This window comes from Dama dama, chromosome 23, assembly GCF_033118175.1.
Source record: "Dama dama isolate Ldn47 chromosome 23, ASM3311817v1, whole genome shotgun sequence".
NCBI lineage: Eukaryota > Metazoa > Chordata > Mammalia > Artiodactyla > Cervidae > Dama > Dama dama.
In genome coordinates, this window is record NC_083703.1 from 38,386,360 (window position 1) to 38,400,567 (window position 14,208).

The window sequence follows — 14,208 nt, forward strand, 5'->3', positions numbered from 1 at the left end:
AAAGCTGAATTGTTCGAGGCAATAAATTGTGGCTGATGCTCATTATGAATAACAAGAGGCTTTCATAGGGTGGGGCCCGTAGAACAGAGTCTGCAATAGAGAGTTTTTCAAAATAGTTTTTATTACTATTTCTTGCTGTGCTGGGTCTTTGTTGCTATGCGTGGGCTTTCTGTAGTCGCAGAGAGTGGAGGCTACTCCCTAGTTGCTGTGTGCAGGCTGATCCTTGCGGTGGCTTCTCTTGTTGTGGAGAACTGGCTCTAGGGTGCGTGGGCGTCAGTTGTTGCTGCGCTGGGCTCAGTAGTTGGCAGGTTTCACAGAATAGGCTCAATAGCTGTGGCCCCGAGGCATATGGAATCTTCCAGGACCAGGGATTGAAGAGGTGTTCCTTGCTTTGCAAGATGGATTCTTAATGACTGGACCACCAGGGAAGCTCTAGAGGTTCTTACTTAAGATTCTTATTTAAGAGATTTATTTTAACTCTTAATCAAGACATTAATGAATTCAATTAGTTAATTAAGATGAAAGAATCAATCTTAATTAAGAGATTATTTATTTATTATATTTATTTCAGGAGTGCTCTTGGGAGGAGATGAGTGAGGGGAACCAGACAGAACAAGAGGAAGAAAGGGAAACATGAATTTGTTCGTGTTCTCATCTGGAGACTGTCCTCAGCCTGGTTCTCAGGGGAGCATCAGAGCATGATGGCACCACAGAACTGGCTCCCGCTTCAGGCAAGTGGGATAGGCTAGCCCTCTGTACCTGAGAGCGGGTGCCTAGCTTCCGGGGGACGTGGTTTCCATGTGGCTGGGAAGGGGCAAGCAGCTCTGACAGCGATTGGAGCTGGGGGCACTGAGCAGGGCAGAGCCCTGGAAGCGCCTCAGCTCTAACCTGACCTCACTGGGAACGGTGGCGGGGGGAGATCTGGGACGAGGTCAGGGCTGGAGGAGGGCAGTGAGGTGGGGAGAGCAGAAGAGGGGCTGTCTGTGCATCCTGGAAGTGCAGCCTGAGACCTGGGGGCTGGGCCTTGAGGAGCAGCGATCCCTCGTCCCCATGGGAACACAGAAGGACAGGCCAAGCCCTCCCCTCAGCTTCTCATTCCAGAGAGTGCCAAGCATGTCATCAACCCACCCCAGTCATCAGTATCACCCTTCCTGTCACTCAGGCAGAGAGAACTAGGCTTCTCTCTTAGCAACCTGCTTCCCCCTCCCTCCTCACTACTCTCTGCAGCCCCAGCCTTGGCCTTGATCTCAGGCTTTGAAGGTGCTGGATTCAATGTGATGGCTGATTCATTGGGTGATAGGCAGTTTTCCCCCAAGCTGCCTGCCTCAGTCTGGAGTGGAACATTCTGGCCTCATAGGAGGGCAGACCAGGAGGCATTAATCCCTGCTCTGCCAGCATGTCTCTCTAGGGCCAGAACCCAGGATTCTGGAAATTGTTCTCTTCACGGTGGCACGAAAAGGAGCCTTGTGGAGGGCTTTGGACACTCCCTATACTTCCTCATTCTCCCCCAGGCCAGCCAGGAAACACTTAATCTGAATCAAAGGAATGTCCCCTGGCCCGCCCCTCTTTCCAACACAATTGCCACCTCTGCCCTTATGTCTACACTTCCTGGAGCCACCTGTGCCTTCTGCACACCTTCCCCTGCCACCTGCCCCCGGGGTCAGCCCCCACCTTCAGCAGAGATTTATACCTTTCCGAATACTCACACAGGAAGCCAAAGCCACCACAGGCTGGTGCAGAGTCTGAGACAGGCCTGGGTAGGAGCTATGTCAACATTCCAGTTCTCCCATCCTCTGGGTGGCTGGCAGATGGGGGCATCTGAGCAGTGTGGGGTGGGGGGTCTAAGCAGAGGGTGGGAGCTTTCTGGGAGGGGCCTTGGCCAGACGAGGCTCAGCAGGATCCCCCCAGGTTGGTAGTCCCTCCTCCACTTAGTCCTGTCTTGAAGGTGCTGAGGGAGAGGATGTAATTTATGACACTAGTAACCTTCTCTAATGATGTGCGGTTGTCTTGCCAGATACCTTTGTTGAGGGAGATGCAATAACCCATTTCAGCACATGTATTCACTGTCCATAATGTATTTTGGAGCATCTACATGGAGAAGGGGTCATTTCTTCTTTGGCTAAGCAAAAAAAAAAATACTTTTGGACCGTTAGTAGAAAAAAAAAGAGATGCCTATAGGCAACATAAAAATGTTTGTAAGATTCTGGTTTCAAGTAATTTCTGTTTTCTAAGATGTGACGCTGCAGATCCCTGAGTGCACATGTATGCACAGGAGAATACACACATGTGTATTATGGGACATTATATGACGGTAACTGAGATCACTAATAAACTTGTCAGCTCTCCCTTACCAGCACTGCACTCTGCCTGCACACAGAGGATGTTCAGTAAACGTGCGTCTGTGCTCAGCTGCTCAGTCATGTCTGACTCTTTGCAGACCTGTGGACTGTAGCCCACCAGGCTCCTCTGGCCATGGAACTTCTCAGGCAAGAATACTGGAGTGGGTTGCCATTTCCATCTCCATGTGATCTTCCCAACCCAGGGATTGAACCCACCTCTCCTATGTCTCCTGAATTGCAGGCAGATTCTTTACCGCTTGAGCCATCAGTGAAGCCCCTCAGGAAATGTTAGGCGAGTTCATGAATTAACTGCTGAACAAGGAACTGCGTGGTGACATTGGATTTTGATTTTGAAGCCCAGCCCAGGAGTGCAATCTCTGAATGAGAAACTCTTAAGTGACTCAGTGAGAAGGACACAAGGCATGTGTGCTATGCAGGCGGCCCTGGCACTCTGCTTCTTGCCTGTGACCCCTATTGCTTCCATGCGTCTCCACGCCTGGCATCCAAAAGCCTACCTGCACCTGAGATTCTCGGTTGAGGGCTGTCCTGGGCCCTCCATTCTGCCTGACAGGGGTTGGTGGGTCAACACCCAGCTCCCACACCCTTGGGCAGGGTAACTGAAGACTGAGTTCCACCCCGTCTCCCAGAGCCCCAGGGGATAGGGGCCTAGTGACAACCGCCCACGGGGCCAACGCACCTCTCCTCTCTGATGCCCTGCTGACTCCACCTCCGTCTCCTGCCGCTTCCTGGGACCACGTCCCCAGAAATGACATCAGATCCTTGCTGCAGGGTCAGCTTCTTGGGGAACCCAAACTGAGACAGACACCTTTAATCACCTGACTTCTAACAAAGCACCCCTCATGCAATCGTGTGCTTATGCCTGAAATGTGGTGAAAACAAGCCGATCCATCACCTGACACATTTCAGGTGTGAAATCCAGACTCTGACCCTCTAATGAGCCCCACGATGCCCCAAGACAAAGGGCTCGTCTACTTTCTTAAATGAGCTCAGCTCAGTGGCTGTTAGCAGGGCACCCCTGTCCTGAGCGAGGCTGGCCCACCTGCAAGCCCAAGGCCCCTGTTAATCAGACAAAGGATGTGCAAGCAAATAAAACATTTTAATTAAGGCTTCATCGGCAAGCCAGATGGGCCAACCATGGTCTAATCCAAAGAACCTTGTATCCTCACCCTTGTAGCCTCTGTTCTAAGACATCCAAGCACGTGTCCTCAGGGGCCCAGAGGCACCTCCTCCCGGTTAGCTCAGGCACTGGAGGATCCCTTCTCTCCCAGTTTCTTCTTGTTTGCCTTCGTCTTTTCAATCGTGGTCTCCACAATGACAGCAGTCTCTTCGTACGTCTGGATGCTCTCAGTGGAAAACTTCTCTATGGATTCCATCACCTCCACCTTCTCGTAGGCCAGCTTCCTGGGAGGGCTTCTCGCCGGCCGGCTGCTGCTCTGAGCCCCATGCCCTTCGGGCCCACCCAGAGTGACCTGAGGCCCTTGAGACCGGGGTGTAGACGGCCCCTCTGGACCAGGTGCCACCATGGGACAGGGCCCTCTGGCCCCCTCCTCCTCCTTCTGGCCATCCTGTTTCTCCTGGAGGCCCTTTAGTTCTTTGGCGTTTTTCTCATCCCCTTTGTCTGCAGGGTGCGGGGTGGGAGGGCGTCCGTCTTCTTTCCCTTCAGGGGTCCCCCCTTCCTCCTTCAGACCTTCTTCTTTTCCCTTAGGGGGCTCTCCTTCATCCTTCAGACCGTCTTCTTTCCCCTCAGGGGGCCCCCCTTCATCCTTCAGACCGTCTTCTTTCCCCTCAGGGGGCCCCCCTTCATCCTTCAGACCGTCTTCTTTCCCCTCAGGGGGCCCCCCTTCATCCTTCAGACCATCTTCTTTCCCCTGGGGAGGCCCCTGTCCGTCCTCCAGAGGGGGCTCAGGCTGCTGGGGAGAGGGTTCCACGCCGCTGTCAGGACGCACAGAGTCTTCCCCCTTAGAAACCACCACGCCCCCTTTGGCTGGGACAGAGAAGACACAGAAGCCAGGATCTATGAAACTGGCATCTCCAGAGACCATCACGTACCGCCCTTTGGTGTACAGGTCAGCAGGGGGCTCGGGTTCTCTGGGGCCTTTCACCTTCTCCTTGATCATCTTGCCTAGCTTCTCAAAGGCTTTGCTTATCTTGCCTCCATCTGGGACATCCTCCGGAGCCCCTTCCTGGGTTGGGGGACTTGCTTCTTCATCCCCCGGTTCAAGCTTAGACTCGCCCTCTTCTTTGAGTACGTCCTGCCCCAGCTCCATGTCCCCTGGACCTCTCAGCGGTGTCTCTTCCAGAATTTCATCTGCTCTGTCTTTCGCCACCATCTCCTTTTTCCTCGGAAGGTTCTTGGGGAGGCCTTTGAGTCTTGGTTTCGCTGCAGTTATATCCTGCACAGCCCTGGTGAGATCTTTGAAAAAAGAAAAAGGAGGTGGGTGCAATGAGTCAAGGCCAATGAAAGAGGAAGAAAAAGTATTTGTTGAAAAATACATGCCTAGCACTGGGGTGGGGTTTACTGGTTGGCTGGTTGGCAACAGGGTAGAATCTCTGGGTCCTAAGCATTCATGGCCCACACTGAGGACCCAGCCCTGCCGGCTGCTGTGTGACTTTGGGATGAGTCACTTGGCCCCTCCGGGCTTGCAGAGCAGAGGGGAGGCCCCCACAGTTCCCTTCACACTGTGTACAACTTACTGAGATCCATGTTTCTCCTGCAATAACACTCTGTGGGAGCAGGGCCTCTGCCCCACCCCAGTACCCTCACCTCGAGGTCACAGGGGACACTTGGATCCAGACCAGACCAGGAAATCCAGTCCAGAGAGTCACTGTCACCTCAGGCTTCCCCAAAGGAGCAACTCAGAGTCACCCCGCCTTCCTCTGATGGGTTTGGAATAGCCTCCAGGCACACCCTTGTCCCCCCTGCACCCCAAGCCAGATAAACACCGCCACTCCTTGCTCACCATCCCCTTCCTCCTGTGCAACAAGAGGAAGCAATGCTCTTAAACCCAGAATGGGAATCCCCTGGGTCAGAGGCCACATTCACTGCTTCAGACCAGCCAAGAGGAGAAACTTAAAGTTTCAGAAAGGACAAAGTTTCACCATGTCTCATCCAAAAGGCGGGCTTTTAGTTCCAGGTGGCACTAGTGGTAAAAAACAAAAACAAAAACAAAAAAACCCGTCTGCCAGTGCAGGAGACATAAGAGACATGAGTTCAATCCCTCGGTCAGAAGATTCCCCTGGAGGAGGGCAGGGCAACCCGCTCCAGTAATCTTGCCTGGAGAATCCCATGAACAGAGGAGGCTGGCAGGCTACAGTCCATGTTGTCACAAAAGAGTCGGACACGTCTGAAGTGACTTAGCACACACACACACACACATCCAAAAAGCTTTCGAGATTTACTAACAGAGTGATTTTTTAACTTTTTCACCCCAAAGTCTTCTCCAGACACCCTCCTCCCTTTGTTAACCAGAGGACTTGGGTTCACAGAGCCAGGGCATCCCATAGGGGTGACCCTCAATGACAGAGTAGAGTGAGCAGGCATGGCAGGTGCAGGCCATGAAGCCATGGGGGAGGGACGCAAGGGGAACATGTCAAAGCAGGTGGCCAGGAGCAGGTATGCAGAAGGGGGTGCTTGCAGGACCAGCTGCTGAATTTCAGGGCCTGCTGTTCAAAACTGTGAAGAATTTCCAGATTGCAACAGCAAAGCATCAAACCCAGCACCCTGTGCACAGCTACGGGCCCCTGAGGCCAGCCTGGGTGTCTGGGGACCCGTGCCCCTTCTCCCATCTCCACAAAGCCCTATGGGCTTTCTGAGACCCTGGGATTTGACAGCACTGTAAGCCAGGCTTTCCTTCCTCCAGGCACCGTACTGTTCGGTCCTGACTGGGGCGACTGAGCCATGAGTGGACATCTCACAAGTGTAGGAAACCATCCCCAAAGGACCAAGTGTTGAAGGCAGAAGCTCCACTGCCCACCAAGCTCTTCCTGCTCAGTTTTGAATGGAAGAGAAAACGAACAAAAGTTGAGCATCTACTCTGCTCCTGATGCTAGATTAAGCACCTTTGCTTAAAAGAGTTCATTTCACTGGGGGAGGGGGAGGGTGGATAGATACATTTTATTATCTACTTCTTGCCAAAGTAAATGTTAATTGCAATTTTCTCCCCAATTAAATGCCTCGTGCTCATGGATGGTGACCTCTCGCATGGCCTGACTTTCTCCTTGTAAACTTTTAGACTCAGTCACTCAGCACCAGTGGGAGGACATCAGCAAGGGCGAGGAGGGACCCCACATAAAAGCACTGAATTTCCAGCTGGATCGGAAAGGAGCATGAATGTTGCATTCAGGGACAAAGTCGCTTGATTTTTTCCATTTTCCTAGGACAGAAAATAGAACAAGCCAGAGTTGGGGACTCACCTTTCCCACCATGCCGAGGGCTGAGGGAGGCCCCATGGCTCGCAGTGTACAGGGTGATTGGAGTCTCAATGAAGGCAGAGCTCAGCCTGGCAGGAAGAACCAGAAAGAGGGAGGTCACCATCGTTAAGTCATCAAGCCAAACAGAATGGGGTTGAGGGGTAAGAGGGAGGCTCTAGTGTCCAGCAAAAATGAATAAGGCTTCCTCTAGATCCAACAGCTCAAGAACCATGAATGTACTCACACATTGCATGATGATGGGAAGGTCAAGTCATAAACTGTGAAACACACATAAAAAATGGTAACGTAGAAATGACTGATAATCTAAATATGCCACTTTTCTGTTGAACAGGAGTTCTCTGTGTTTTGGGTTTTTTTTTTTTAAATAAGAGAGGGTTTCCCAGGTGGCTCAGTGGTAAAGAATCTACCTGGCAATACAGGAGCTGCAGGAGACATAAGTTTGATCCCTGGGTGGGAAAGATCCCCTGCAGGAGGCAATGGCTACCCACTCCAGTATTCCTGCCTGGAGAATTTCATGGACAGGTGAGCCTGGTGGGCTATAGACCTTAAGATCACAAAGAGTCAGACACGACTGAGCATGCACACCACCCCTAAAATAAGAGAATGGCCAGCCCAGGATCAATTATTTAGGGCAACCAGGATATGATTCTCCAACTTGTTTTTTAAAGAATAGTTTCTATAACCAGAGAGAGCAGGAAGATAAAAGCAATTGAGACAAAATGTAAATAGCTAGTGAATCTAAGAGGATTCATAATTTCCTTGCTCTGGGCCTGCAACACTTCTGTCAGCATGAAATTATATCAAAATTAAGAGTTCTATATAAACACACAAAAGAGGTATCCAGTTACCTTTTGATGAAGTCCTGCCTCCAAACCAAAACTTTTCACAAAGACATTTAAATACCAGTTCAAGATATTTTGTATATGTGTGCATGAAGCATTCACTGTGACATAAATATAATTTAGTTCAGCACAACACATTGACCGGAACTAGAGAAAACAAAAGAAAATCTTCCTTTTCCTGTGACACATTACAGCACTCATATGTCAAGACAGAGCGCCAGAGAGAGGACAGCAGTGTCCCTGGGGGGACACCCAGGTGTTTCTCTTTTACCTCAATCTAAACCCCCCCAAACACACTCACACATTGCATGATGATGGGAAGGTCAATCATAAACTGTGAAACACACATAAAAAATGGTAAGGTAGAAATTGCTGATAATCTAAATATGCCACTTCTCTGCTGAACAGGAGTTCTTTGTTTTGGGGGCTTTTTAAAATAAGAGAGGGCTTCCCAGGTGCCCCAGTGGTAAAGAACCCTCCTGCCAACACAGGAGCCACAGGAGATATAAGTTAAATCCCTGGGTTGGTGGAAAGATCACCTGGAGAAGGCAGTGGCTACCCACTCCAGTATCCCTGCCAGGAGAATCCCATGGACAGAGAAGCCTGGCGGGCTAGGCTGAACTGAAGAATCTCCACTTAATAGAGAAGCAGAGTCCTTACACTGGGAGGCTGGCCTCAATCCATTCTCCACACATCTAGGGCTATAGGTACACAGGTGGATACAGCCATATATGTAGGCATGGGTACAGATAGGAATAATGGAGACACCAGTGTAGATGTGTGTGTACATAAAGACGATGCAGATGCTGATGGTTTATACATGTACATAAAGACGACAGAGGTATATACAGTTTATGCATGTACATAAAAACAATAGAGATGTAGACAGGTTATACATGTACATAAAGATGACAGAGACGTAGATAGATTATGCATGTTCATAAAAATGATGGAGATGTAGACAGCTTATATATGTACATAAAAATGTTGGAGGTATAGACAGTTTATGCATGTACATAAAGACAATGGAGATGTAGTCAGTTTATACATGTACATAAAAATGATGGAGATGTATACAGCTTATATAGGTACATAAAAATGATGGAGATGTAGACAGCTTATACACATACATGCAAACCATGGAGGTATAAAGGTTAGTAGAAGGAAAGAAATCTTAAAAATTAGGGCAGAAATAAATGCAAAAGAAACAAAAGAGACCATAGCAAAAATCAACAAAGCCAAAAGCTGGTTCTTCAAGAAAATAAATAAAATAGACAAACCATTAGCCAGACTCATCAAGAAACAAAGGGAGAAAAATCAAATCAACAAAATTAGAAACAAAAATGGAGAGATTACAACAGACAACACAGAAATACAAAGGATCAAGAGACTACTATCAGCAACTATATGCCAATAAAATGGACAACTTGGAAGAAATGGACAAATTCTTAGAAAAGTAAAACTTTCCAAAACTGTACTAGGAAGAAATAGAAAATCTTAATAGACCCATCACAAGCACAGAAATTGAAACTGTAATCAGAAATCTTCCAGCAAACAAAAGCCCAGGACCAGATGGCTTCACAGCTGAATTCTACCAAAAATTTAGAGAAGAGCTAACACCTATCCTACTCAAACTCTTCCAGAAAATTGCAGAGGAAGGTAAACTTCCAAACTCATTCTATGAGGCCACATCACCCTAATACCAAAACCTGACAAATATGTCACAAAAAAAGAAAACTACACAATATCACTGATGAACATAGATGCAAAAATCCTTAACAAACGTCTAGCAAACAGAATCCAACAACATATTAAAAAGATCTATATCATGACCAAGTGCACTTTATCCCAGAGATGCAAGGATTCTTCAATATCTGCAAATCAATCAAAGTAATACACCACATTAACAAATTGAAAAATAAAAACCATATGATTGTCTTAATAGATGCAGAGAAAGCCTTTGACAAAATTCAACATCCATTTATGGTAAAAAACCCTCCAGAAAGCAGGCATAAAAGGAACATATCTCAACATAATGAAAGCTATATATGACAAATCCACAGTAAACATTATCCTCAATGGTGAAAAATTGAAAGCATTTCCCCTAAAGTCAGGAACAAGACAAGAGTGCCCACTCTCACCACTACTATTCAACATAGTTTCGCCCAGAGCAATCAGAGCAGAAAAAGAAATAAAAGGAATCCAGATTGGAAAAGAAGAAGTAAAACTCTCACTGTTTGCAGATGACTTGATCCTCTACATAGAAAACCCTAAAGACTCCACCAGAAAATTACTAGAGCTAATCAATGAATATAGTAAAGTTGCAGGATATAAAATCAACACACAGAAATCCCTTGCATTCCTATACACTAACAATGAGAAAACAGAAAGAGAAATTAAGGAAACAATTACATTCAACATTGCAACAAAAAGAATAAAATACTTAGGAATATATCTACCTGAAGAAACAAAAGACCTATATATAGAAAACTATAAAACACTGGTGAAAGAAATCAGAGGACACAAATAGATGGAGAAATATACCATGTTCACGGATTGGAAGAATCAATATAGTGAAAATGAGTTTACTACCGAAAGCAATCTATAGATTCAATTCAATCCCTATCAAGCTACCAACGGTATTTTTCACAGAACTAGAACAAATAACTTCACAATTTGTATGGAAATACAAAAAACCTTTAATAGCCAAAGCAATCTCGAGAAAGAAGAATGGAACTGGAGGAATCAACCTGCCTGACTTCAGGTTCTACTACAAAGCCACAGTCATCAAAGACAGTATGGTACTGGCACAAAGACAGAAATATAGATCAATGGAACAAAACAGAAAGCCCAGAGATAAATCCACGCACCTATGGACACCTTATCTTTGACAAAGGAGGCAAGAATATACAATGGAGAAAAGACAGTCTCTTTAACAAGTGGTGCTGGGGAAACTGGTCAACCCACTTATAAAAGAATGAAACTAGAACTCTTTCTAACACCACACACAAAAATAAACTCAAAATGGATTAAAGATCTAAACATAAAACCAGAAACTATAAAACTCCTAGAGGAAAACATAGGCAAAACAGTCTTTTGCACAACAAAGGAAACTATAAGCAAGGTGAAAAGACAGCCTTCAGAATGGGAGAAAATAATAGCAAATGAAGCAACAGACAAAGGATTAATCTCAAAAATATACAAGCACCTCCTGCAGCTCAATTCCAGAAAAATAAATGACCCAATCAAAAAGTGGGCCAAAGAACTAAACAGACATTTCTCCAAAGAAGACATACAGATGGCTAACAAACACATGAAAAGATGCTCAACATCACTCATTATTAGAGAAATGCAAATCAAAACCACAATGAGGTACCATTTCACGCCAGTCAAAATGGCTGCTATTCAAAAGTCTACAAGCAATAAATGCTGGAGAGGGTGCGGAGAAAAGGGAACCCTCTTATACTGTTGGTGGGAATGCAAACTAGTACAGCCACTATGGAGAACAGTGTGGAGATTCCTTTAAAAACTGGAAATAGAACTGCCATATGACCCAGCAATCCCACTGCTGGGCATACACACCGAGGAAACCAGAATTGAAAGAGACACATGTACCCCAATGTTCATTGCAGCAGTTTATAATAGCCAGGACATGGAAGCAACCTAGATGTCCATCAGCAGACGAATGGATAAGAAAGCTGTGGTACATATACACAATGGAATATTATTCAGCCATTAAAAAGAATACATTTGAATCAGTTCTAATGAAGTGGATGAAACTGAAGCCTATTATACAAAGTGAAGTAAGCCAGAAAGAAAAACACCAATACAGTATACTAACACATATATATGGAACTTAGAAAGATGGTAACGATAACCCTGTATGCGAGACAGCAAAAGAGACACAGGTGTATAGAGCAGTCTTTTGGACTCTGTGGGAGTGGGGGAGGGTGGGATGATTTGGGAGAATGGCATTGAAACATGTAAATTATCATATGTGAAACAAATTGCCAGTCCAGGTTTGATGCATGATACAGAGTGCTCGGGCCTGGTGCACTGGGGAGGGATGGGATGGGGGGGGGGGGGGTTCAGGATGGGGAACACATGTACACCTGTGGTGGATTCATGTCAATGTATGGCAAAACCAATACAATATTGTAAAGTGAAAAAAAAAGGAAAGAAAACCATGGAGGTATAGACAGTTTATGCATGTACATAAAGACAATGGAGATGTAGACACTTTATGCATGTACATGCATAAAGACAATGGAGATTCAGATACTTTATGTGGAGATGAGGTGCAGGCTTAGGTGATAAAGATATAAGTGTACCCATAGATAATGTAGATACAGGTGTATGTAGATACGAATTTAAGTGATACAGGCGTGGATACAGATGATGTGGTGATGGACAGGGAGGCCTGGCGTGCTGCAATTAATGGGGTCACAAAGAGTTGGACACAACTGAGCGACTGAACTGAACTGACTGACTGACAGATGATGTAGATGTGGGTGGAGGTAGAGATGCAGATGTAGATGATGTAGAGGTAAGTGCAGGTGTAAGTGTAGGTGATGCATGCATCAGCGTAAATAGAAGTGTTGAAGATGATGCAGGCACAGAAAATGCAGATGTGGGGTAGATGTACATGTAGATGATCCAGACAGACGTAGATGGCAGAGTAGGTCTCAGGTGTAGATACAGATGATGTAGGTGTAGGTGATGTAGAGACGGGTGTAGGTGTAGTTGATACAGATGTAGGTTAGGTGATGTGGGCATAGCTATAGATGATGTAGAGAATGTAGGTGTAGTGTAGATGTACACTTACAGATGCTGTAGACACAGATGTGGGCATAAGTACACGTGTAGGTGCAGACACGGTCACATAGATGAACATGGAGGAAACGGAGAGTAACTGATGCAGGTGTAGATGTGAATAAGGCTGAGACAGAGACAGAGACACTTGCCAGCAGAGTTCATGTCCCAATCCATCGTGTGGAGGAGACCAGACAGCCTGCTGGCAGCCACAGTACTGACTGGCCAAGTGCTCAGAGTCACCATGGCAGCAGCAGTAATAACACCAACTGCTCTGAGCACTGGTCCAGTTCCAGGTACTGTTCAGGCATCTCACCTGCAACATCTCAATAACCACACCTGGTCATCCTTTCAGCTAAGACATTCCTGTCCCCAAAGACCTGTGGAGCCGAAAGACACCTTGACACCCAAACGCTCCCACAGTCATCTTCATCACCCATCCCCTCCCCCCACCATCACTCAAGCCAGAGTCCACATCTCTGTTGCAAACCCATTCATCCTCTGCCTCCCCCACTGGCATTCCAGCCCCATGAGGTCCTGGATTTGGGGGTCTCCTTCTGGTGGCTCAGATGGTAAACAATCTGCCTGCAATGGGTCGGGAAGATCCCTTGGAAAACAGAATGGCTACCCACTCCAGTATCCTTGCCTGGAGAATCCCCTGGACAGAGGAACCTGGCAGGTTACAGTCCAAGGGGTCACAAAGAGTCAGACATGACTGAGCAACTAACACTTTCACTTTCCAGCCACATTCCCTACAGCCTGGAACTGGCACATGGAAAAACGTGGAACAAGTAAGTGGCTCTGTGCCCATGGGCTCTGCCCACCCCAACCACACCTGTTGCCTTCATTCTCGATGATGCGATGATACCGGTCCAACTCGTTCCTCAGGGTCTGCTGGGCGACCACCAGCTGCCGGCAGTCATAGGATGACCTCTCCAGGCTCCTCTCTGCCTCTTCAATCTCCTTCCGCAAGGTGTCGATCTGCTCATTGTAGAGCTGAATCTCATCATCATAACACTCGTGGGCGTCTCTGATGGCTTGTTCCAGGGCCGCGGTCTGCGGGCAGAGTCACAGTCAGGAGGAAACCCAGCCACCGTCTCCCTTCAGACACAGACACAGCAGTGGAGAATCCAGACAGTGTACCCAGTTGTATTTGTCTTGTTGGTTTGTTTCTCTGTCAGCAGAGAATCTTTAAGCCACAGAAGCATCCCTTGATGCTTGTATCAGCATCCCCGGAAATCAGCCTTTAGTGGAGCCCCGACCCAAGGCAGTAGGAAGATGAGAAACTCAGAAAATAAAAACTACTTCCTGGACTAACATATACAACTCAGGGTACATTCTTCACACTTTACTGAGTTAGCATGAAAAAGTAGTAAAAAGAAGAACATGGACTAAATAGATGAGATGCTATCAATAATTAAAGGGGGGAGGGAATTTCCTTGATCTTATTCAATCACTACGGCACTTCAATTTTCTCCTGATTTCTGACCAGTAGAGTTACATATATGTTTTGATAGCTAAAATACGTGTGTGTGTGCGCGCTGGCACTTATGTAAAATAACTTCAGAGAAATGCTATTTATGTATTAAAGCAGGACAAGTCAAAATTAAGGTAGGAAAATGAACAGAGATTCCTCATCTTCACTTTAAGAGCTGTGACAACCCACAAGCAGCCATAAGCTGCTTACTTATTTACAAGTTCAGTACAAGCTCGCTTTCCCATGGAGAAAAGATCGAACAGGTGTGGCCAGTCCTCAAAAGCAA

The 14,208-nt window shown here is 46.8% G+C and overlaps 1 protein-coding gene across 3 annotated transcripts in view; it reads right to left on the minus strand.

The window, feature by feature from the left end:
* Positions 1-2,022: 2,022 nt before the first annotated feature.
* Positions 2,023-14,208, minus strand: part of BFSP1 (beaded filament structural protein 1) — a 67,250-nt gene continuing 55,064 nt past the window's right edge. For all 3 annotated transcript variants that reach the window (XM_061126396.1, XM_061126395.1, XM_061126394.1), the window contains exons 6-8: positions 13,281-13,501; positions 6,774-6,859; positions 2,023-4,773 (exon numbers count right to left, since the gene is read on the minus strand). In XM_061126396.1, coding sequence (XP_060982379.1) covers positions 3,599-4,773; positions 6,774-6,859; positions 13,281-13,501 — 1,482 coding nt within the window. In that variant the 3' untranslated portion in view covers positions 2,023-3,598. The remainder of the gene's footprint in view (positions 4,774-6,773; positions 6,860-13,280; positions 13,502-14,208) is intronic.